The sequence below is a fragment of the Poecilia reticulata genome, linkage group LG16, assembly GCF_000633615.1.
Source record: "Poecilia reticulata strain Guanapo linkage group LG16, Guppy_female_1.0+MT, whole genome shotgun sequence".
Taxonomy (NCBI): domain Eukaryota; kingdom Metazoa; phylum Chordata; class Actinopteri; order Cyprinodontiformes; family Poeciliidae; genus Poecilia; species Poecilia reticulata.
In genome coordinates this window covers 23,213,149-23,238,267 of record NC_024346.1, presented here as the reverse complement: position 1 = coordinate 23,238,267, position 25,119 = coordinate 23,213,149, and the positions used below count along the sequence as shown (strand labels likewise).

The 25,119-nt window shown below is 37.8% G+C and overlaps 2 protein-coding genes across 4 annotated transcripts; one reads left to right on the top strand and one right to left on the bottom strand.

Moving 5' to 3' along the window:
- Positions 1–579: 579 nt before the first annotated feature.
- cmc1 (C-x(9)-C motif containing 1) lies at positions 580–8,176 on the top strand. Of its 2 annotated transcripts, none has more exons than XM_008432126.2 (4): positions 580–691; positions 1,069–1,161; positions 6,962–7,052; positions 7,252–8,176. In XM_008432126.2, exons 1-4 carry the CDS (start codon positions 673–675, stop codon positions 7,370–7,372), a joined length of 324 nt encoding a protein of 107 aa, XP_008430348.1. In that variant the 5' UTR covers positions 580–672; the 3' UTR covers positions 7,373–8,176. The 2 variants fall into 2 exon arrangements, with proteins under 2 accessions (XP_008430348.1, XP_008430350.1); XM_008432128.2 differs by having other exon boundaries at positions 581–691; positions 1,072–1,161.
- Positions 8,177–10,041: 1,865 nt separating this feature from the next.
- Positions 10,042–24,724, bottom strand: azi2 (5-azacytidine induced 2). 2 transcript variants are annotated; one of them, XM_008432129.2, is made up of 8 exons: positions 24,563–24,724; positions 22,593–22,846; positions 21,229–21,345; positions 20,871–20,976; positions 20,084–20,217; positions 19,420–19,484; positions 15,846–15,970; positions 10,042–13,392 (listed from the first exon to the last, which is right to left on the bottom strand). In XM_008432129.2, the coding sequence occupies exons 2-8, from the start codon at positions 22,809–22,811 to the stop codon at positions 12,944–12,946; spliced, it is 1,215 nt and encodes a 404-aa protein (XP_008430351.1). In that variant the 5' UTR covers positions 22,812–22,846; positions 24,563–24,724; the 3' UTR covers positions 10,042–12,943. The 2 variants fall into 2 exon arrangements, with proteins under 2 accessions (XP_008430351.1, XP_008430352.1); XM_008432130.2 differs by having other exon boundaries at positions 20,877–20,976.
- Positions 24,725–25,119: the final 395 nt, after the last annotated feature.

Below are 25,119 nucleotides of genomic sequence, written 5' to 3'. Positions count from 1 at the left end.
GCGAGAGGTTGCTAACTGCAATGGCTTGGTTAAAACTGGCCATAGATACAGCTAAGCTCACAATTACTTATAACTGTGAAAAATGTTTGTAATATTTTCATATTTATTCCAATGGGAATAATATTAACATTTGGCACTGGTCCAGTTAGAGATCCAGACTTTATTCCAATAGTGATTTTGTGATAGAAGCGAAAGATTGAGCTGATTGGAAGGTCTTCAGACCTCAATGACCTTGAGGTGACCGATTCATGACCAATTCTTAATTTCCAAATATCCTAGTGGAGACATGCAAAAAGTTCATCAGTAATTACAAAATGTTTTCAATTGTCACTTAAGACCTTTACATTGTTTACTGAGATGGACATAAATCATACCCAAAATGCCTTTCTGTGTTAATAAAAAAGGTCAATAATAAAAGAGAATTCACTTACAAAATACAACTTACATATTATTTTATTTTATTTTTTTTCTGTATTTATTAACCTATTAAGTAATTCATTGATTCATCTATTACCCTTTTGCGCTCTCTCAGTGAACCTTAGGTCTGTCCCCCGGGCGTTTCTGGGATTTGTAGTTCAGATACCACAAATTGACGTCAGCGGAAGTCTTGGAGCATACGCGAGCTAGGTCACATTGGTGCAGTTTTGTAATGTTTTGAGCAGCTCTGCTACGATGGAGGCAACAAACACAGGTGATATTTTGCGTTCCTTAATTATGTTCCTTGCTTTAGTAGCATTTTGGTAATTATAGCTGAGTACTGACTTTTTGTGTGCCTTTCAAGAAATGATTCGTAAAAGTTGTGGCTACAACAGCTACGTTAGCATAACAATGTGTGTGCATGAGTGGTCTGATGACCGATTATTCATGACGTACTGTTGTCCATGACATTACAGTGCTTTACGCTATTTTAGTAGATTTATCTTGAATTTAGTTCGAACCTCACCGATTTCTACAGCGAAAATAGGGCTGTAGTTTGTAATGAACTAAACAGAAACACACACACAAACACTGATCATTGCTTTTTTTGTGACTTTCTGTGCTTCTGTTTGTTTTTAACTCCATTACCAGAAGAAATCCCTCTAAGGCATGTGGAGAAGGATATCCTGATCCCCAAGATGATGAGGGAGAAAGCCAAGGAGCGCTGTGCAGAAAGAGTTGAAGGTCAGAAAGAGAGAAAACTCATCTTCATGCACTAAAACCAAACCAAAAGTTATTTTCATAAAACAGTCCAAAACACACTTGTACTCATTGCACCTGAAAAATGTATCCCATCAAGTACTTTTAAACCAGGAGGAGATTATAGTTCTTATAGCCTCCAAAACAAGTCAGGAAATAACTAAGAACCATCATTGCTCTTTGATTTATGTATAGTTTGACCCAAAGATATTAATACACCTTGCAGATTTAGGTCTGCAACAAACATCTTACCCAAGATGTTTGTTTCTGATTTGAAAAAATGCCAACATCTTTCTAAACATAAGGTGTTTTGCAAAAGGTTGTATTTTGTAAGTGAATTCTCTTTTATGATTGACCTTTTTTATTAACACAGAAGGGCATTTTGGGTATGATTTATGTCCATCTCAGTAAACAATGGAAAGGTCTTAAGTGATAATTGAAAACATTTTGTAATTACTGATCAACTTTTTGCATGTCTCCACTAGGATATTTGCAAATTAAGAATTGGTCATGAATCGGTCACCTCAAGGTCATTGAGGTCTGAAGACCTTACAATCAGCTCAATCTTTCGCTTCTAGCACGAAATCACTATTAGAATAAAGTCTGGATCTCTAACTGGACCAGTGCCAAATGTTAATATTATTCCCATTGGAATAAATATGAAAATATTACAAACATTTTTCACAGTTATAAGAAATTGTGAGCTTAGATGTATCTATGGCCAGTTTTAACCATGGATAATGTCAATTCACTGGATGACCAATGATGAGTAGGTAATTAATTTACATCTATTTTGTAATTGACATGTACAAGAGCTTTAGATTTTGAAATAAAGACAATTGGCCAAAGTGAAATGGCTCTGTATCATGTTTCAAAAACCTTAAACCAATTTTAGTGTGGTGTTTTTTTTCATTATTTGTAGGAGAATTTGTCTTTAGAATCCCCTACTGGGACATTAAAACCTTTGGACTAAGAATGTCCTGTATAAAAGCTAAAGAGGTGTTTAGCTTTAGTTATTTTGGTTTGATCATGGTTCAACTGGCAGATCAGAACCACAGTCAATGGAAATATGTTGCAATACAAAATCTTAAAAGTATCTTACATTTAAAATAATAATGTTTGAGACATTATTGTGATTATTTCTCTGTGACTTCTTACAATGCTTAACAACTGGGATAAACTGATTTGCAAAAGGTAGGTACAAGTTTAGGAGCAGATTTATTTGAAAGGATGAATTTGTTGTACACATTGATGAAAGATCAGATAGACTTGTAGCTGGGATTAGTAATAACACGGTAAATGTCTTCTGGTTTTACCACTCAATGCTCTTTTACATTATAAACTAAATGCACACGTGCTGAAACATAGTTTTTTTTATGTTTAAGGGGAATGTGGTGAATATCTTCTTCAAGAGACCTTTGACGTGTGACTGAGTCTTGAACTGACAATTTCCAAGTTGGTAGATACATACATTTATTTCTGAGCCATAGATACTCTGTTAAGCTGTAAAAATAAGTAAATTGGGGTGCTAGATGTTCATATGGTATTTATATTTCTGAAGAAAAACAAAACAGACTTGATTTGCATTAGTGCTTAAGTTTCTCCTTCCAAAATTGTCTCCCTAGAGTTTACTGGAGTTTTGTCCCATTCCTTCACATAGAGCTGCTGTAACTGATTTAGGGTTGCTGGTTGTTCTTCATGGCACTGAGATTAGAGCTTTGTGAAAGCCACTCCAAAATGTCAGCTTTGTTGTAACGGTTTTTTGAGGTATCCTTAGCATCACTGTCCAATTGGAAGACTCGTTTGTGCCCAAACTTATGGCCAAACACTTGAATTAATGTTTTACCCTCATCAGACCAAATGACCTGTGTCCAAAATTTGCCAGCTTTTTGGTGAGTTTGGAGTATTTTCTGTTACTTTTTATATAATGGCTTCCTTCTTGCTGAATGGCCTTTCAGCCAACATTGTTACAGGCCTCGTTTTACTTTGAGTAATGTCACCACCAGCTCTCATCAGCTTCATGTAGCATCATCAAATTGATTTCTGTTATTTCTTTTTTTTTTTCTGGGGTTGATCCACACATTTGGCACCAAAACATGTTAATTCTCAAGATTAAGCTACCTTTTGCATGCTTGACTCAATCAACCCCTTGTTCGTGAAAAAATAATTGTAAGCTTCTGTCCCTCCCTAATCTTTTTTTTAGTATTGTATTTTTTCCCCTCTTTGTCGAACTTTTGACCCTTTTGTCTTTCTTTCCTGGCGTTTGTCTGCACCTGCATCCCAAGTCGCCTTCAGCTCCGTCAATTGAGAGCCTATCCCAGTTGACTCGGCAGCTGTCGAAACTGCATCTGCATAAAAAAAAAACAAACACCGTGGTCTCAGCCTCGCTCTCTCGTGTGCCCTCTTGACTGCAGCGACGCATCAGCCCGATACCTAGTTGTTGTGGTTTGCAGAAATCCGACGGCAGCCTGCATGAGCCTGCGTGGTGCTGCTCTCAGAGGGAGTCCGTGCACATGCACAGGCGGAGGTGATGGGACAGTCGGTGGCTGCGTGTGTAGTGGAAACCCCCATTACGTTACAGGCTTCTCTTCTCACTCATTTTTCACACCTTCATCCCCCGCCCTCTCGTGCTTTTGTTTTTGGGTGTTTTTTTTTTTTGTGTGTTTTTTTATGTCTTGTTTTCTCTGAGCCTCTGAATGTGTCTGTTTGAGATATACAAAAAAAAGGTGAAAAACACAAGTAACAAGTATGTTTTCCTGTGTTATCTTTCTCCGCGTGTACGCCTCTGCAGCTTGCACTTCAGACGAGTCCCACTGACCTGTACAGATTCCTCTCAGCCTAACGTGACATGATTGTTGATGATTCATGTCGGTTCTCTCTTCATGTCAAAAAGCATCTAAAGTACACAATAAGAGCTTCTTTCAGGATTACGTAGCATAACAATTATGATGTTCTCTCTAATCTGAGTGTATCTTGCTCCCGTATTTTATCTCAAATATTAAACTTTGAGAAAAAAGTTGGTAAGAATAATCAGCTTTCCTTTTTCAAATTAAAACCCCAAATTTGTAGCACCCTTTACATGTATTGGTAGAAAAACCTTGAACTCTCAAAATATTCAGAAACATACTTAAAATTAATCTTTGATCGACTGTCATTTTTTACGCTAGCAATTTTAGAAAAAATACACCGTTTGCTTGAATTTAATTTATTCAGCTAGCGAGTAAAAAAGGTGGATGATGTGTGATGCTGTGGGCCTATTTCTCTTCCAGATTTGTTGGTAATCTTGTTGGTGTCTGTGTCATTAGTGCTCTCACTGAATCCCTCTGACAATAAACTGAAAACAGATCATCATGGGGCTTTTCAAAGAGCTCAGTATGTCACGCACTCTAACAAAAGTCCCAGCACCTTTGAGGTAAAAAAAAAAAGTCCTCAGCATCATACATCCTCTACCCTGCTTCCTTACTAAATTAATGCACCCAAATCAAAGTTAAACCTTATTTTCAGGCTTAGTTTATGCAACACATTAAAAACAAATTTTTTTTCTTTACTTACCAGATGCCATTTGATTCCTCTTCACACCAACTGCTGCACTTGTACTTTTTTTGTCTACACAAATGTCAACCCTAGCTGCCTATCTTGAAGGTGGCATCACACATTTGTTCAGATCCGGTTCCTCTGACAATAAACTGGCCACACAGCTGTGCAGATGGTAGAGCTGCCGCGGTGTGGTCAGAGAGGCAACCCTCTGCAGTCTCCATCAGTACCATGGGACCATGGGACAGGGATGAGGCGCCGCTTGATTAGATTAGTCGCGCTCTTCTGCTTCTCTAAATTGGTTTTTCAGTTTTTTTTTTTTCTTTTTCTTTTACATTTGCATCCTAATGACAACGTCTGTGATAACCATACTGATGTCAGCGATAAGATGTCAGGCGGCCCTTTCAATTAAAACCTCTGAGAGAGAACTTGCTAACAAGGTGAAGACTCGGTCTTCCACACCTTCCAGTCGGCTCCTGTGTGTAGAGAGTTGGGTGACAGTAGCTGTGGTGCATCCCTGAAGGACTCGCTAAAGTATCATCTAGGGCTGCTTGATTATCCGTGGGAGGGGGGAATCAGAGCTGCATGATATTTTGAATCATAATGAACACAGTTTTAACATGTGTAACATCCCTATTTGCAAAGGACGGCTTGGACACAATATTTTTCAGGCATCCTTTATTCAGTCGCTTGAAGGATGAACGTTCTCTGTCCCGCATCTGATAGAAATCGTGGCGACCAACGTGTTAAATGTTGTTGCTAGACAAGCCTTAGCTAACTGCAAAGAATATTATCACCATGATATGGAGGTGGCATTGTACGGTCCTATTTAAGTCTAAAAACCTGACTGAGTGAGTTTGGTGTAACCTTAATCTGAAAATACATTTTAGGAATGAATGAGAATGGACACAGTGAGCCAGGGCTTTGTGTCCAACATCAGTGTCTGACCTCACAAGTACGGTACTGGAACAGTGGTTGAAAACTCCTATAAAGACAGTCTTGCAGACAACTTTCCCACAAGAGTTGGAGCTCTAGTAAAAATGATTTTCATGAGCATGGAAAGGGGAGTGACCTTTGTGTTCCTATAACATTTCACCAGGTTATTATGGTCTACAAAGTGTGTTTGCATTCAATTCAGGCTCGCTCATTATCTTCACACAATGCTCAATGTTCCGTTTCGCTACGGAAACGGTTTTTATCAGTTTTTTTATCCCCAGGCTATCAGGCCTTTAAACTTAATGTGATTTAAGTTTTTGTGTAATTCTTAACGGCTGTAACGAATGTGTTTTTTTAAAATTTATTATTGATTTGACTTTTTTTTTAAGTGGTGTTGAAGGGAGCTTATGGAGTACAAATTTCATCGCCCACATGTGTTTTTCTGAGCATATGACAATAGAAAAGTTCTTTTTATTTCTATTTCTAACACTTTTTGAGAGGAGTTGGCTGGTGTAACATGCTAAGCCTAGCTTACTTCCTGTTTGTTTTGATGTGACGAGATAATTTAGCTCTTAGCATGTTTTGTATTAGTTGCATTTAAAGTGTGGCGAAAGGTGTTTCCACCATGATACTTATTGACATGAGGGCAAACATTTTAACAGTAACAATCGTAGTTTTTTTTGGGTGATCATTTGTAGCTTAACTTGCACATGTTGGAGTACAGATTAACACTGTTTCCTGTCTTGCTAAAAGTGTTATGTGGTTTAATTTTGTCTAAAAAGACAATTACAGAATTTAAGAGTTGTGAACGGGTGAAATTGTATTGACTTCTGTTCTACATCACCATACAACCTAAAGCCATTTTAGTCGTTAATTTGTACATCATGCAGATCACATCTAACTTCTAAAAAGTGGTCCTTTTAATAGATGCATCATGAATTCATACATTTTCATAAAAGATGCACTAGTTTTCTTTAAAGTCTCAGCTGCCGACTCTGTTTTTTTTTTTTTTTTATTGTTTTATTGGTGTTCCAAGGAGTGTAACGTGAAATAGGAGAAAATTGCTACAAATTCTTGGATAGATGTTGTTTTGGATCAAATGAGGAAAATGCATGATTTTTACCATTTGCACATCAAAGAATACACTTTTAACTTTTATATGATTTTTACTGAAGTAAGAAAAGTGCATCAGTGTGTATGCAATTGGTTGATTTTGGTGCTTTGGTTGAATGACGAAGTAGTTTCCTCTGGATCATTGATCAGAAATGATCTGAGAATTGATGCTTTCCTGTTTTGTTCTGTTTTTTTCATTCAGCCTTCAACAGTTGCTGCAAAGAGTCCGGCTTCTTTATGGTGTTTAAGTGTCGAGAAGAAAACGCAGCCCTGAAGGAATGCCTGACACAACAGTGAGTATTTTTGCACAACTTTCTACACCACTCAGCTCCACTCGCACCCCAAGGTGTCACAGCACCGCGCGCAAACGCCGCCAACAGCTCTGATTCAAGCTTTCTGATTTTCTTCTACACACGACCACTGTTCCCCGTCCAGTCATCATTCCCAAACTTGTCCAATAGCGGTGACTCTGTACCTTCTGTTTCCCGCCAGCTACCAGGATCCTGCATTTTTTGAAGAGTGCAAACGACAGTACATTCAAGAAAAACTGGACTTTCAGAAGACGGGGATACCGGCCAAGAACAGGACCCAGAAACTTCCAACCAGCATGTAACAATCGAAACGATTACCACACGTCTTTCTTCTGGCGCCCAGACTCCAGGAATTCTGGAGTTCGGCCAAGTTTGCTACTCATACTCACTACAAGACTGTGTTGTGTGAAAATCTTCGGCATATTTACCATTTCTTTGGTTTGCAGTAGTAGATTTTATTCAAATGATCTTGTTTAATGTCCAGTCCATGTGTCATATTTGAAGTATGTAGAAAAAATGACTACACAGGATCACTCCTGAGGAATTTCTGGGACTGCAGCATTTTAACCTGGATGCTGCATATCCAGGTTAAAGTGCTGCATATGTGCTAATTTGACTGCATCAATTGTATCAATGTCTCTGCTTGTTGTTTTTGCTTTGTCATCAGCGCAAGACGTTGTGTGTTACTTTTTGAAGAATCAGAAAAATATTTGAATGTTGAGAAAAGCTTGGAACAACCTCTTGTAATTATTTGACGTTGTACATAATTTGTTTTCAGTACAGGAAAAAAATAGTTTCCAGAATTAAAAATAAATAAAAATAAATTATGGCTTATGATAGTGCTTTGAAAAGACATGTGAGCCGATTCAATGAGATTGTAATTTATTTAAGAGTACCTTAGAAATGTCTAGTAAAAAGAAATGGCTTTAAATGAAAAGTGTCTTGCATGTAACACTCATTAGTAAGTTGACGCACTCGGAGTGTTAAGAGATTCCACACAATTAGATTTTTTCAGTTTTACATACAATTGTTTTAATTAAATATTGTGATTTTAGCAGCTGTTGCATTCTGAACAGTGCACTCCAAGGAATAAAAGATCAACTGATTATCTGCCATTCCTTTAAAACCAAGTCCTGTGAAATGTTAATAATATTAGATTATATATAGAGATATTTGTAAATATGACCATTTAAACAAATTATTTTTAGTTTTTTTAGTTTAAAAAATGTTGAGATAATGGATTTAAACAGTCGATGCCCCGACTGGGCCGAAAGAAAGACGATACCAGAGAAGATGATGATTTGGAATTGAAGACACCAAGGTACTAATTACGTTTCAATTTCCATTAACAATCTGAGTTTTAAAAAAGTTTAAAGTTTCATAAACTGTATTAATGTAGAAGAAAAAAAAGATTGATTAAACATTATTTTTGGTATTGAACAAGGCTTTACTGTGAATCATAGTTAACCTAGGATGAAGCTAAGCATGACTCAGCATTGTGGCTGAATCACAAACTTCATATGCCTGGAATAGTTATGATTTCAGTGACCTGAATCTTCCCACATCTTACTACAATTGGCATAAACTTCCCTGGCTGTAGGTTTTATGTTTTATCAGACACAGGAATATCACTACATGCTACTGCTCTCTAAAGCAGTCACTACCTGTAGATTCCCTTTTCATTTCTATCCAGCTCTATACATCACTCTTGTCATGGTTTCCTTGCCTAAGGAAAGATTCAAAATTTTGCTGGGATTTTGTCTGACAAGCCAACACAAAGTAGTGAAAAGTAGAAAGTAAATGATGCTTGGTTTCTAAGAGGTTTGTTCGTAAACGTTAGTGAACGAACAGCTTGACGAAGACCAAGGAACATAGCAGACAGGTCAGGGATGGAGTGGAGGTGAAGTTTGTGGAAGAGTGACGTAATGCAAAAGGTAAAACTTTCTACATCTTGGCTGTTCAAAAATGGAAAGAGGGTGCCAAAATTGCAAAGCTACCAGGACTTGGAACGTCCATCTGTATTGATTTGCTATTTCTAAGTCGTTTATGGTAACTGGATGAGCTGCAGAGATTTAAGGGACAGGTGGGGGAAGATGTCCAAATGATGACTGTTAATTGCCCTGAATTGAAGTTGTAAAAAAAGAAAGCCATAATAGAAACTAACCCTCCATATCACCCTGAGCACACCTCGTCTATAATAAACCATGGTAGCTGTAGCATCGTGCTGTGGGGAAGTTTTTTTGATGGATAGAACTACATACAGGAAAATCTAGGAAGCAAATATCTTCAAGCGCAGAGGCTAAATTTTTAGGGAAAGCTTGTTCCTAATTAGACGGAATTACCACAGAGTGGTTGACTTTAGATCAAAGCCTGTGCATGCGGTAGAAGCCAAGAGCTAAATTCAATTAAGAGTTAAGCGTTAAACATTGCTATTTACCAACACGCTGACTGAGGATGAGCGGTTTTGCAAAGATGAATGAGCAAACTTTCACTCTCTTTGTAAAGCAAGTAGAGATATAGCCTAGAAACCTTGGTAATAGCAACGGGGGGAAGGGTTCAGTACAAATGCATGAAAATTCCAGTTCACTGAAGTTTGTGGTTGCAACATGTGTGTCTTTCTGGGTATTAATGCTTTTCTAAAACACTGAACATGTCTTTGATGCGTTATAGGTGCTACGTGTCCATGTTAGCACATCTTCAAAAGTGGCGTGTCGAAATACCTCATGTTTCCGGCAAGAAAACGGCAAGTGGCTACATATGAATTTTGAAAATTGGACGCAACACAAAAAAAAATAAATAAACACGTCATGTGTGCAATTTTCCGTTTCTTACAGTCATATTTTAGAAATGCAAGGATTTGCTTAGAGTTTCTTCAATGTTTATAGAGCAGCAAAGCCTTTACGATTTTAGCACTGTAGTATCTTAACTCACTAAAGCCTGCAGATGGGAACAGAGAGCAGCACACAGTGGGTAGCTTTCATTCATTTATTTATGTAATCATATTTACAAACAGTCTGAAGTGTGGTAAGTCTAAAATATAATCCATATCTACTATACATTGCATTTTGGTTTGCAAATTGTTTCGAGAAGTATGAAAGTCCAGCTGTAAAATAACATTTCAATAAAAATTTAAGGAAAAAAAACAACAAAGTTTTGAAATTGATTGAAGAAAATTGCAAAAAACAAAAACAAACCAAAAACAAAAAATGATAACAACCATGGGGTTTTGTGCACCCTACTTTCCAAGTCCTAGATCACATTTCTTAAGGTTATCAAGTTATTGTCTTTCTACCATCACAGATGGCTCTCAATCAAATCAGAGGTCTTGGTGTCCTGGGAGAAAAAAAACGATACAAAAAGTATGAAGTGCAGAATCACATTTGGCAAAGTACTGAAGCCCACCATTTACATTTATACAGATATGCACATTCTGTTTCTTATGCTCCCCCACGTCTGCATTTGTACACCAGTTTTAGACTTGCCTCATAGAAATCGCCTCCACACTTCTCTTAATTTAACAGCAACATTAACAAGAGCACAGTGCAAAGATTAGATACACTTTCATAATATTCACAAAGCTAGTCTCAGATGTTAAAGGGCAAATATCATATTCAAGAGTCATAAAATTAAAAACTGAAAGTAAAAAAAAACTTTGCCGTCTCGCCTTTCTTTTAAGCAGGAATTGAGAGACGCACGCGGATGATGATGTATGAAGGGTTGCTGTTGGGTAAAGAAAACTAGAGTGAATTCTTGATACAAAAATACCTTTCAAGAAGAAATGTGTGGAATAGATAAGCGACCACTTATTGGCAACACAGAAAAAGAAAATGGAGAGAGCACTCTACAAAGATCATCTGTGCATCGATGAGTGAGCTAAGCGGAAGTAAACATCAAGAAGTCTTTCTGTTGACTCAGGATTTGGAAAATATTGGCGTATTGGAAAGAGAGCAAGGAACAAAAAAAACAAACCTGACAGAAGAGAGTAAGCAGACAAACCACCACAGTGACCACGGCTGTTATTTGTGAGCACAAAGTTTGCTGGACTTGGGAAATGCTTTCCTGAATTGAAAATCTTACGTTATGTGCTCTCTGTCAGTACAACATGTCTGTTAATGTTGGCAAATTGTTTGAAATCAATAACCATTTTGTCCAGAGATATCCCCTAGCATGTTTATGATAATTAGCCTTAGCTGCAAACTATGTCCTCACACAGTTGGCTCATACATGTAGTGAGCTAAAACTCTCAACAGTGAAGCTGACTGATTATGTGGAGAAAAATGAGACCTGCATTTACAGACCTCGCTACAATAAAGCAGGCTATTGTGGCATAATGACGCTTCCTTTGCAAAACAAGATTTACAAGGTTGATGGAAACCAGAGCAATTATCTCACAACTAGTCATCAAATTAATCTTAATGCTGGCACAATTTTAGTGTTTCAAGTTACAGTTTAATCAGAGGTCATCTGCCACTGTGGTGGATTACAAGCAAAGGTGGACAAAAATGTACTTAAGTACAGTACTCAAATAAATGTACTCCACTACTTTCCACCTGGATCAAGAATGCAATGTTTTTAAATTCCAGGGTAGGATGCCGGTTTGATAGGTCTCCTGACTTCCTCCTCACTCACTGGAGTAGATAAACACACGAATCACTTCATGAACTTAAAACCAAGCTGCAGCCTTCACTATAACTACTTTTGCATTGAAATTAAATGTACAGTGTTCACTCTCTGGCAACTTTTGGTCCCCTTCTTGGATGCCTTGAGCTTAGCACTACTGTTCGTATTGTGATCTACAAACTTGAACACAATGGAAAAGTTGTAAAAGTGATATTTGCCCTTTAAGATTGAAGAGGAGTGTATGGGTCTTAAGCGGCCAACCAAACAGCGATGCACATTTGAGGTACAACTGAGAACTCCACCTCATCAAGTTCTCTTTCAATAAAATAAAGAATTTAAGGAGGCAGGTTGGTGAAACATGATACTTAATTTCTCTTGATACGTAAAATCTCCAGAGAGATGCAGTGCGCACAAGCAGAACTTCGAAATACAACGTTAAGGCCTTAAACGAAAAGTAATTTTTGGATGCAAATAGGTCAGTTTTAATTTGGTAGCTGCTGAAATTTGGAACAAAAAAAAAAAAAAATCTACATTTGCTCCTATATGTCCGTCTTCCATCACTGTACAAAAGCCTTCATTCCTACACATCTCCATAACACGATGAGACGAACAGGGGCTACATACCTTGTACAATTTACATTGATCCAATGTATAAAAAAAAGAAAAGAAAAAAAAAGAAAAGAAATTGCATTGCGAAGGTACAATTATACAAACTCTACTACAGTGTTGTGGCTCTAGTGATCTGGGGCCATGGTGTGTGGAGAAAGGAGGCCCATCTGAGCCCTATTAGGTTTATTACCATGTAAAAGGCAGGCGGAAGAGGCCCACACACACACACGCACACACACACACACACACACACCGTTTCTGCATTCACAGGCACGCTGTTTTATGTGCATTTACACCCACAAACACTCAAATTAAACTGCCTGTATGCATGCTTGCACACACTAATGCATGTGCGCACAAGGACACATACAAATGGAGATATGAGCTGGATTCTCTCAAGGGTCGGATGATTCTCTGTAAAGTCGGATATGTTCACCGATGCGGCGTGCGGAGACGACAGTTTTTACCTCAAAGAGGACCTCCTCTGGCCTTATTCGGTTCCCACAAGAAGCAGGTCCAAACCAGTTCACCAACACCGAGTGGCTAAATTAGCTTAAGGCAGGTTAGGTGGTATCTGTGTGGCCGAGCTGGAGACTTCGTCGGTCCCTTCGTTGTTTCCGCCGTGTTGTTACTCGTAGGTCTAATCAATACGGCTTGGCCCACTCAGCACTGGGGGGGCTCATTGGAGTGAAGTTTCCCAGTGACGACGACGAATTGGATCCGTTGGAGTGTCCCTCCCAGAACATGGCGTCGGTGGGTTTGGGGGGGCTGGGGAAGGAGCGCGAGCTGTCATCCAGGGAGGCCTGATTCAGGGGAGGCGGCGGCAGCACCACGGCGCAGGCCTCGCTGCCGACCAGCGCCTCCACCAGACAGCTCTGGGAGGGCCAGGGCCCGTTGTACCAGCAGTCCTCCCTCAGGCTGTCTGGCAGAGGGGGGCCGGCGGGCGGGCCGCCGACAGCGGGACAAGGACGGCCGGAGCACGAGGGGACCGGCGGGGCACTAGGGGGGCGGGGCCCTGGGGCCCGAATGACTGGGAGGTTATTGTTATTCTTTTCCACGTCGTCCAGACACTGGACAGGAACGGTAGAAGCAGCTGGAGGGAAAAAGATTTGGAGAGATAACAGTGAGAGAGAGAAAAAGAGCTGAGGGATGAAAAAATTTTATTTTTATTTTTTAAACTATCATTTGAGCACTTATAAAAACATATGGAACACTGTGACAGTGGCAATGTCAGTAATGGAAACCGATAAATCTGTTGCTGTGTTTTACATTAGCTTTCCTCTTTATTCAGTAAAATGTTTAGGATATTTAAGTAGAAGATTTAGCTCAGAAATATTTGAATGTTTTGAGATTGTTTTGGTGTATTATACCAAGACCTGTAGTTTTACACTTTGCATAGTCTCTGTTAGGAGTTTGCATACACACATTATGGCTATTCATATTAATTTGAGGCCTTACTGATGTTTTTGGCCTGTCTTTTTTTGGAATGGCAGGATGATTGCACAATGTACAGCAATAAGAATCTTTAAAAACAAGAACTGGGTAAACATTTTGAATTTATTGCAGATTTTCTTTCCTCCCAGATGTCGATGTGCCCCTTGGCCATGCACTTAGCCAAAAGTTGACTACCAATCCATTTAGTGAAAATTTGGGAAACCGCAGGGTCTACATCAGCGAACCCACACATTTAGATGACTTCTACCCTCTTGAATAGGAAGAGCGGTCAAACAACCATCCGAAATGTATTATCGACGCAACTATGTAGTTTCTCTGGATCTTGCTAAATGAAATGTAAATGTGGGTGTGTGACTATACTGGAGTCCGTATGCATACAAGCCTGAGTAGATGTAAAAAAATCCATAATAAACTCAAATATTTTCACCCAACTCTTGCTGTTAAACGCCACTTAAGTTGCTTGCTGTGTGATTATTCTGGATTAGAAAATAACAAAAGAAATTCATGGCAATAATGAGTGAATGCAAACATTTTAATGCTGGAAGACATTTTAATATAACACTCAGACACAAATTATGTTGTTCATATTACTTTAAGCACTGCTACTATGAAATATCTGCATACATTATAAAATATTAAAATAAATATTTCAGCTTCTTTCTTTCGTTTTTTTTCTTTTTTTACAAAAAGCATCAGTAAACCAACCTGCCTGCATAGACAAAGCCACCTGTCTCTATATGGACAGCGTCTCCATATACAAATCAGATTGTAATCGGAAACACACACCACGGCTTTGATTTCGAATCACCACCTTGGGCAAATATTGAAGTTTAAATGAGACTCACTGTGCAACTGTTTTCCTTTGTTATTAATTTTACCATACCTCTCTTCATCCACACATCATATATCCATCCATCTCTGCCCTGCTATGCTTCCATGAGATGGTCTCCTGAGTCTAGGATTTGAATAAAAGTGATTCCAAAGGAGGAACATTAGAAGAATACAGATGCACAGAATGAGTGAATAAATAACACAGCACACTCTCCTCCCCCTTTCTGTCTTTTTTCGCTTCTTTCACTCCATCTGCCTCGTCCGAGCCACAAGACCTCTCTGTTATCCGGTGGGGTAAATGCAGCAAGGTTTATTTTCCTGCTGTATTTGGTTCTAATTTTCCACCTCCTGGCCTCCTCCTCTCCCGTCACTCGACAACAGAGGTAATGACAGCTGGCGGCCGGGTGGAAGAAGGGGAGCAAACCATTTCATAATGTCTTTTATTAAAGCGTTTCAGTTAAGTTTGAGTGGTACCTCGTGTCTCATGACACCTCAGCAGAAACCGAAAAAAGACGCGGCCTGCTTTTTAGCGAGCAGAATTTATATTTGGAAAATCAGACAGACGCAGCAATGATCCGCTTCTTTTGATTTATTTATTTATTTATTTTTTGTTTTAGTTTCTGTTTCGAGAAGTTTAAAATGTGAGTGCTTAAATACAAAAAGACATCTGGACAAACAACATAAATTCACTTTAAAAATGTCAGATCTTCTAATGTTCTGATACTTGTTTAATTGATAAATTCTGAACGGCAAAATGTTATTTTTTTTTTTTTAAAGGTTTTTGTTGGCTCTGGTGGCCTTTATTTGAAAGTAGTTTGACAGGAAAGAGGGTTACGAGAGAGGGGGAAGACATGCGGCAAATGTCACCAGGCCGGGAATTGAACCCGCAACCACCGGCATGAGGACTAAGGCCTCAATACATGGGTAGCGCTTTGCCCGTGCGCCAAACAGCACCCCCTAAACGGCAAAATTGACTTGTATTGCGCATAATTTTTCCCCCTAAATTGGACATGTGTCCAAAAAAAATAAAAAATCTCTCCTGCCACAGGCATTAAAAGTATAATTATCTTGTCAACAGTGTGAAAGCTGAGCTTATCCTCTCTTGCAACACTGAGGGTGGTGTGAAGATGAGTGACGGGAGCGGAGATGTAGGATATCACATACGATGCACAGAAACTCAAACATGGAATGGTGTGGATAAAATACGCCTTCTTCCTCTGTGTGTGTGTGTGTGTGTGTGTGTGTGTGCGTGTTGCTCACCTTGTCTCGTCTCGCCGATCAGTGGCCGGAGCTTCCTAACCAGGCTCGTCTGGAGCCTCATCTCTGATTGGAGACGGGTGACTTCGCAGCACAAAGCTGCGTACGTTTGCTGGACATTCTTCTCCCTGCGGATCGGATGGGACGTTGAGTTTAAACCACACGGTGGAGTTAGAAACGTCATGACAGGAAGCATCTTGTGGACTAGCGATAAAATGAGGAAAACCTTTCATCTTTAAGATTAGGGGTGGGGGGTAAAAATGCTTTTTCACCATTTAAACAGCTTCCTAAAGGAGGAATACGGTTAGGAAAAAAAAAACATAAAAGAAGCTTAATTAAATTATTCATGTGATGGCCTGCTGCTGGAGTGCCTTTCTTTGTGATAACTGCGTCTCTGCTGAATGACTTGTCTCTTCGCTGACACATTTAACACCATCAGCGACTGTGCTTGCACTGAGGATAATAGACTCGCAGCAGAAGTTCACGTTAATCAGAATCAGAAACATTTTTGTAGCAGCTCAGAGATTCTGAGATAAAACTCCTCACCTACAACAGTGAGGAGTTGTGGGTGTCATGTTGTGTTGTTTATTCAACAACACGACAAGAATAGTAAAAAAAAACAAACAAAAAAAAACAAAACATAAAATAACTCATACATTATTGTGCCCTTAAAGTATCAAAACAAAACAAATCAGCAGTACAACTTCACAAAAGCACACTTAATAAAGTCACACAAGTATTTTCACTCATGACTATTTAACAAAAGAAATTAATTCAACATTTTTCATTTTTAAAACGTTAGGAATGCTGGACATTTATAAATGCATGTTTGAATTTTCAAACAAACAATTTTGAGTGGTTTTAACCCACTGGGTGGTGGAATTTAAATGTGGTAAAAAGGTATTTTAAAAAAGTATGTTCTTCATTAATTTCAGTTGTCAGTAAGATTATAACAATTCCAGACTTTGTTAAATTTTTCTTTAAGGAGCCTGCCTTTTATTTTTTCCACTCTTATCATAATTCCATTGCACTATAATATGCTTCCTTCAATATATGAAGAAAAGTGACACATTATTTTAGGGATCGAATGACATAAATAATATATCAAATTTGTAAATAGTAAATGCACAAAACAAAGCAAAGGTTTTTCTTTTACATTTGACTATTTTTCATGTTTGTGAAAATATGCAAAAATATAAATAATTGAAAAAAAAACAACCAGTCCTACCCTTAGTTTAAACTGTAAATGTAAAAATAATTTAAGAGTGGATTGATATAAGCCATCTACACTAATCAAAATGCTTTAACTGACCACAGGTTGTAAGGGTTGGGAACATGAGACCAAATCATATCACTTGTTTGTTAAACAGGCAAACAATTTATGAAGAACAACTGAAACATCCTACGCATACACGGGCAGGTCAGAGAAATGTGAGCCTAATTCTGAGTATAATTATTCTGATGACAACTTATGAGCCGCCAACCACCTGTGAGTCAAAAGGAAACACAGAAACTGAAACAAAAAACAAGATGAAACAGCTTCAAAAACAATGAAAGGCAAAGTTGTTTTCCTTCACTATTAGGTTTTACCAGAAATAGCCTGACATTTGCATTTGCAATCTTCTTAGGAGGAAGCCCCATCTTTGCTGCAGGCCCGGAATGAACTTTCTACTTGGTCTCTTCACTTTTGGTATCAGCATCTGATCACCTCAGCTTACAAAAGTTACAACCTTACGCATAAAAACCTCCATAAGTGCAAATAAAGAACATGTTTTTTTTTTTTCCTGATCTTTGACAGATCAAAAACAATTAAAATGGCAAACATACATAAAAAGTACATTAAAGTGAAATAGTTTGTCACCAGCAAAGAGGAACAGTCTGATGGCTTTATATTTTTCTATGCATAAGCCAAATTATATTCCAATTATATTTGACTTTTTTTTTTTTTTCAAAATAAAATCACAAAGCATGAATACATATCCTAAGCAAACTTGAAAGGTAATTTAAAATAACTGAAAATATGCTCAATTATGGCAAGCTTTCGGGAACATACATCAACAAATTTAGATAACCTCCAATTAGTCATCGACAGACAGTCACACTATGATATTTTAATGCTTTGATATAAAATCTGAAAGAGAGAAAAAAAAAAACACAAAATTTCTTTAATTTGGATTTGTTCCTGTGTTATTTAAGTGCTTTAACATAAAACCATCCAGGCTTTTCAAAGATTTAAAGACTCTTAGTAGTAGAAGTTTACTCTGGAATCCAAGTTTCCATGTCATTAATGCACAAGAAAAATTTGTTTTTTTTTTACATTCATTGTGTGAAAAAAGAAAAAAAAACCTACAGGGAACCACGTATGTGAAGAGAAATTAATTGATTTTGAAATTTCAGAAAGACATTGTTAAAACCAAAGCTTAAAATTTGATAAGATGCTCATTATGATCTAACTAAATGCTGAGGAGCTTCAGAGCTGAACAGACTGCCTTGCAGAATGTGATGTGTCTTACTCGGCACCCTCCTCTGGTGGCCAAACAGGACAAGTACACTCAACTGTGAGAGCACAGCAAGAGATAGTTTACACAGAATACAGTAATAATTATAATTGCTTTCTTTAAATTTATTTTAAAGGATATGTCTAGGGTTTTAGCTAAAAGCAGTGAATGAATGAGTTAAACATATGCTACACAGTAACAGCAATTATGTCATTTAAAATATTTCACACTGAAGCGACAACGTGCAAAGTGTGCATTGCATCTAAAATATAAGCAGGTGGGAGTTTATGGGTCCAACAATCATTCAGTTAACTATATTTGCTTATATAAACTAGGTTTCTTAACTTATATAAAAAAAAGTTAAGAAATTAAGATTTATTCCTGAATTTTCCTGAAAATATGTGGGTATCATAGTCTCCTTAGTTTGCATGACAAGCTTATCTAACAATCTCATCTGAAAAAAAAGATTAATAGAATGTACAACACCGAATCCAGCTGCAGCTTACACAAACAGTTTGTGATGGAAAATTTAAAAAAGCTGAAACTCCAACAGGGTAACTTATTTTACTGCTGATATAATTACATGTCGGAAAAATGGATGTTAATATTTAACTTAAATTACGCAAAAGTCTTCATACCCCTTGGACTTCATCAGATTTTGTAATGTTACAGCCACAGTTCAGTGAATTTCACTAGTTTTTCTTTCTTTTTTTCTTTTTTTTTCTTTTTTACAACCAACACAAAATAGCACATTAGTGTGATGCCGGAGAAACGTTAATGAATCACTGGGCTTACATGATTCAAACACTTGGTGTGGTTTAAAAAAACCCAATCAAACAAACAAAACTCCTCCCTGATCATGGTACCAGCATCAATAAAATGTTAGGTCAAACTTCAGACCTCATTTGAAAACCGTAATTCATTTTGTGTTGGTTTATCACATAAACATCAAAATATACGTATTAAGGGTGTTATGTTTATTTTGTTTTTTTTTTTTTTGGCAAAAGTTACATTTATAGTTTGTAATTGCATAAAAAATGTCTAAGACTGGATAATAATATCAAAACTTAACACACTACCTTGAACTATGCTTTCCATCACATGTCTGGTTCAAGTCTGGTCCATTAAGGCCTTGTGATTCCTCCTGAAACAGAAGTTAGTTAAAGATAAGAAAACTTTATAGGATCAAACACAACTGGCTTATATATATATATATATATATATATATATATATATATATATATATATATATATATATATATATATATATATATATATATATATATATATATATATATATATATATATATATATATATATATATATATATATATATATATATATATATATATATATATATATATAATAACATGTTTTATACAGTCTATGCACTGATAGAAGGCAACACAGCGGAAATAAACTGTTGAGCTCATTTGTTTTCTGTACTGAGGACGTAGAAACATCCTTCACTGTGTCCTTGCCTTCTCTTACCCGCTTCTGGGTAAAATATGATATTTAAATGTATTTCTATTTCTCCCCATGTGTCAGTCTAGATCTTCTATCCCTTCTGTCCTTCTATCAGCAGTGAACTTTTGTATCACATCCACTCTCTCTGTACTGAAACACCTACACAGTTTTGTGTAACCCGCTCTTCAGAGGTGCTTTTTTCTACTTTACTTACTTTCTTTGTGTTACTTCAGCATCCTCTCCTGTCCACTACCGTCTGCCCCTATCCTCACTCACCGTGCTTCTCTCCAGCAGCCGGCTGTTCTCCAGCATAACCCTGTCGAGGTCTTCCTGCAGTTTGCGGATCTGCAGCTCCGTGTCGACTCTCTCCATCTGCCAGCAGTCCTGAGGGTTGTTTAGGCTCTTCATCACTAGAAATAAGTCCAACAAAAAACAAGATTTAACTAAATACAAAAACATTTTCAGATTATTTTTAATTAAGTAAAACATTTGGCACATTTATACATTTTATTTCTATTGCTAAAAAAGACAACACGAATAGCTTAAAGTATTATCTTACATGTAAAAAGAAAACTAGCATTGTTTCAATTAATAAAACTTGACAACTTAAGAAAATGACTACAAAAATTTATTTTAATAACACTTTAATCAAATGTTTAGCTTTAAAGGCCGTTTTAAATCAGAAAATAAATCATTTTAAAATATTAAAAATACATTTCAAATTTAAATCACATAAACACATATAGAAAAACCAAACAATATCCAAGTGTGCCAAAACAAGAATAGCAAAGAATGTGGTTGTGACGGTTATCACTGTGACATGACCTTTGGAATAAACTGGGCCCTCAACAACCAACCAAAATCAGATATCACATATTATAGCATCTCATGACAGATTACTTTGTTTACCTTTGCGTGCCTCATACGAGCTCATTTTTAAAGGCAAACAGAGGCATAAACGGTGCACATCATTACTTTTCTCTGCGTCAAACGCGTAGCATTTCTGATCCGGTTTTTGCTTTGGTTGTGTGTGTGGAGGAGAGAGCGGGCCTGTGTGCTCTACCTGTACCTTGGGTGGTCTCCATCTCGGTCCTCAGCTGAAGTAGCTCTAACTCTTTGGCTTGGAGTTGCTCATTCAGCAACTTCTCACTCTCGCTCTTCTCCTTTTTCTGACGCAGAACGAAAGAAAAAGGCAGTGAGGTGACGAGTCAGCATCAATACCAATGCACCAAATTCTCTTTCTCAGTCCAACATTGTCTAGTATATAGAGGGGCTCTCTGCTCTCACTGTTCTGACACAAGAAAAAAAATACATTTTAATCAATGTAAACGTAGTAGTACACAGGGTTTGTTCACTTTCTTTATGTAAACAAAAGGAAAATAGAAAGTTAGCTTATGAGGGTTTTAAATGAAAAAACAGACCAGTTTATTAAGCTCCATCTGCAGGTCCTCCTTCTCGATGTAGATTCCTCTGTAAGCGCTGAAGGCCTTGTTCACATAATGAGGACCCTCTGATGGAGGAGCCTCCGGTCTGAAGAGCTACAGTGAAGAAAAATAATATGCAATATTGAAGAAGAGAAACACAGCAGCCTTTATTTTCCAAGCTGATAGACATTCTTAGGGTTTTAATGAAACGTCTGTGACAGGACTTTGAGATATTTTTCTTTTACTTTGATGCCGATACCGGGCGCAGCAGTAAAACTCAAGCTTCCATTTCTTTCGCCTTTTCCAAACAGAATATGCTAACGCTAAGCAAACCCCTCTAAAATGTTAGCTTCTTTTCACACGCCTAGATTTTCTCAACTGCACTTTACGACTTCTACTGGTCTGTGACTTGCAAGCCTGAAGCATAAAACGCCGCCGAAGGACTGAACCGGTATAACATACCTGAAGAATGCACCAGCATAACAGCGAGCATTATTCACTCTGCATACTTTTCACACTAGGAGTAATCGCTGCTACGTGTGACGTTCTGATCAGTGGTTTTGTGAAATCCGACGAACTCAACCGACATGTCAGGGGTAACATTGAGGAGAAGATTAAGGCATAGTTATGTTACAAAACATTCCAAGGGTTGAAAGTCCGTAAGGAGCTGCTTAAGAATAGAAAGAGTGTGGCATTGCTCTGTGGAGCACTACACTTTTTAAGACTTTTTTTAAAACTTAAAGTTTTTCAATTGTTTCTACATGCTTGGACTTTTATTGTGCTTTTAAAGTGTGTTTCTAAATTGTTTTTTATTATTTTAAGTGTTTCTCTTAGCAGCATTTTGAGATTAGCCTGTCAAATATAAAGTGCTTTATAAATAAAGTGTATTGTTATTATTATTATTATTATTATTATTATTCACAGAAGCAGGTAAGCGTCCTGTGGTCACTCTGGTGGAGATGCAGAGATTTGCAGAGCCGGTCGGCCGGCGTGCTGAGGTCATAACTTTCTTCTTACTTGCGGCCAGATTTATAAAGACTTTTCTGCAAGCCATGTAGGGGGAACAGCAAACATGGAGGAAGGTGCTCTTCTCAGCTGAGGCCAAAACTGAATCTGCTGCCTGATATGAAAAGCACTCCCACCTAACCTCACCATGAAAACCCCCATCACTGTGGTGAAACAGTATCATGGCTAGCATCATGCTATGAGGTTGTATCTCTTGCATAACTTGACACTTCAAAAAGACACTTTTCAGGCAGCACATAATAATAGTGTAGTTTTAGTTATTTTTAAATGTCATCTTGAACCATATTTTCAAGATTGTCTCCCACCATCCGGATCCTTCCTCTTTCCATCCCTACCTTTTCCTCTAACTGCTTCACCCTCTTCTTCAGCAAAGTGTTCTCCCGCTCCGTGTCTCTGAGCCTCTTCTTTATGTCCTCGTAGGCAGTGACCAAGGCGAAGTGAGAGGCAACGGACTCATCGCCGGCACACACAGACAGCGGGCTCTCTCCGGCGGGCGTGTAGGCCGTCTCGTGCTTAAGGATGCAAATGTCATCGTCTACTGCCAAGGGCTCCATGTCTTGACAGAGGCCTAGTCCTTAGACGGGAAGACCTGAGAAAGATGGCAGGCACAGTTTTAGTTCACTTTTATTGTGAAAAATTTACAGATACAACACCAGACGGGTTTTCCCTGACCAATAAGGAGTTCATCTCTGTTGATTTTGTTTTTTTTTTTCCCCTTCCAAGAACTAAAATCGATAAAGAAAAAAATGTATAGAAGGTTCTTTGATTGAAGTAGTAGTTTTAAATCCAACAGAAAAAAAATATGCACATGAATATTAGGATTATGGTCACTATTTTACAGTTTTAAAGTATTGGTTGATTTGTACCTGATCTTTTCAGGCATGAAATGGTGCAGTCAGTTTCATAACTTTTTTTTAATAAACCTCAATTTAAAGGAATTTTCTATATTCTTAAACTATACAGTGGGATTAATCCAGAACCAAGTGATTATATGAATCAGATCATATCTAATGAACTCATGTTTGAATTATTCTCATGTGATTCAAAATTTTAAAATGGCAACTAAATGCTGTAGGTCAGGGGTGTCAAACTCCAGTCCTCAAGGGCCGCTGCCCTGCAGTTTTTAGATGTGCCACAGCTACAAAACACTGGAATAAAATGGCTTAATTACCTCCTCCTTGTGTAGATATGTTCTCCAGAGCCTTGCTAATGACCTAATTATTCTATTCAGGTGTGGTGCAGCAGAGGCACATCTAAAAGTTGCAGGGCAGTGGCCCTCCAGGACTGGAGTTTGACACCTGTGCTGTAGGTAGATGTGCTTATACACCGAACAAGGTGGAAATTCAAATTCTTTAGTATTTGACCTGAAAAACTAGACATGCCCAATTCTGGTCTATGACCGAAGCATCTCTAGTATGCTCTCTTCTTGTCTGGAAAATAGAAAACTTAGTAATTACTGTCTTGACACAGAAACTGTTATTATTGTGTGGATTTTCTTCATAATAAAAAAGCCAAACATCCCACCAAAAAAATATCTACCTAAGCTTAAACGTCTGAATTTCTCAAAAAGGAGCAGAACAAGAACTATAGCAGTCGAAAGCGGTTATCGTCCACAGATGGGCCAGCACCAGACAGACTGCAGCTAATGTTAGTTGATGATGTCACCATGCAATGATGCAGCAAACACAAATCGTCCAAGTTTGATCAAATAAAAAGACAACTGTTTTCACAGAAATGCGCAGGATATTGCAGCTAAAAAGTCGAAAGCAACCTCTAAAGCAGAGCCGCTTACTTTCAGTATCCGACTCCGAGGTTATAAAGAGAACGCTAACCCGACAAGCAGAGAAAACGAAAGTAAACGTGAGTGATCCATGACGAGAAATGAGGCGTCATTTTGATCAAACTTCCTTTAATGAAATAGAAAAGCTAACGGACAACATTTTATCCATTAAAAAAAATAAAGACATCTTTATAACAATGGGGACAAGCAGCAGCCTCAATCTTGATGTAAACAATCAGTGAAACTCGTTTACAAAGGTTGTTGCTAACGTTATAATGTTAGCTTTGGTTCAACAATCATCTCAAAATAAAAAAAAAGCAGCATGTAACAATACAGACAGCTTCATTACATGATGCGGAAGAATACAACGCAATCACGGGATGATGAGTCTCAATGTTACATTTTTCACAAATAAACCCGAACGATCTGTTGTGATGATAACAGCTAGCTAAGCTCTGCTAAAGTCTTTTGGCTAGGTGAATGAAAAATGAGCCCATTATTTGTACACTCTCGATTCGTACTAACCGTGTTAGAAGCTGTCCTCAATTAGATATCAGCTGGCCACATAGAGCTACCATTTATGCTAAAAAAGAGAGACCCTATATGAGAGGGGAAAAAACACAAAGAGACGAGGCTGGCTCGACATTCGCAAGTCGCTGCTACGAACTGACAGGTGAGGAAACAAAAACTTCCGGGAGTCACTTGACTGATCAGGTTCTTTCAAAATAAAAGCGTAATTTTTATTTAGGCGTCCGAGACCACACGTTTTTGGCAACAACTTCCACGTTGAGGTTAACGTCTGTTGTCAGTAGTTTAGTATGATTGAGGGTAAGTTTAGTCTAAATTAACACACACATATACGCAAAAGTAAAATTTTAACGACATGTTTCAGGTTTCAAAACAGCATGAAGGCGTATTAATAAAGCAGCTAGCTGCTAGCGTTACCCATGAACGCAAAAAGTACAGCATTGTCGAGAAGTTCTGCTGGCATACATTTCTAAACTGAGTTGTTTATTCTTCAGAAATGGCAATGTTTTAGCATTTGAAAAAAAATGACCTAATAAAAACCACATTTTGTATGT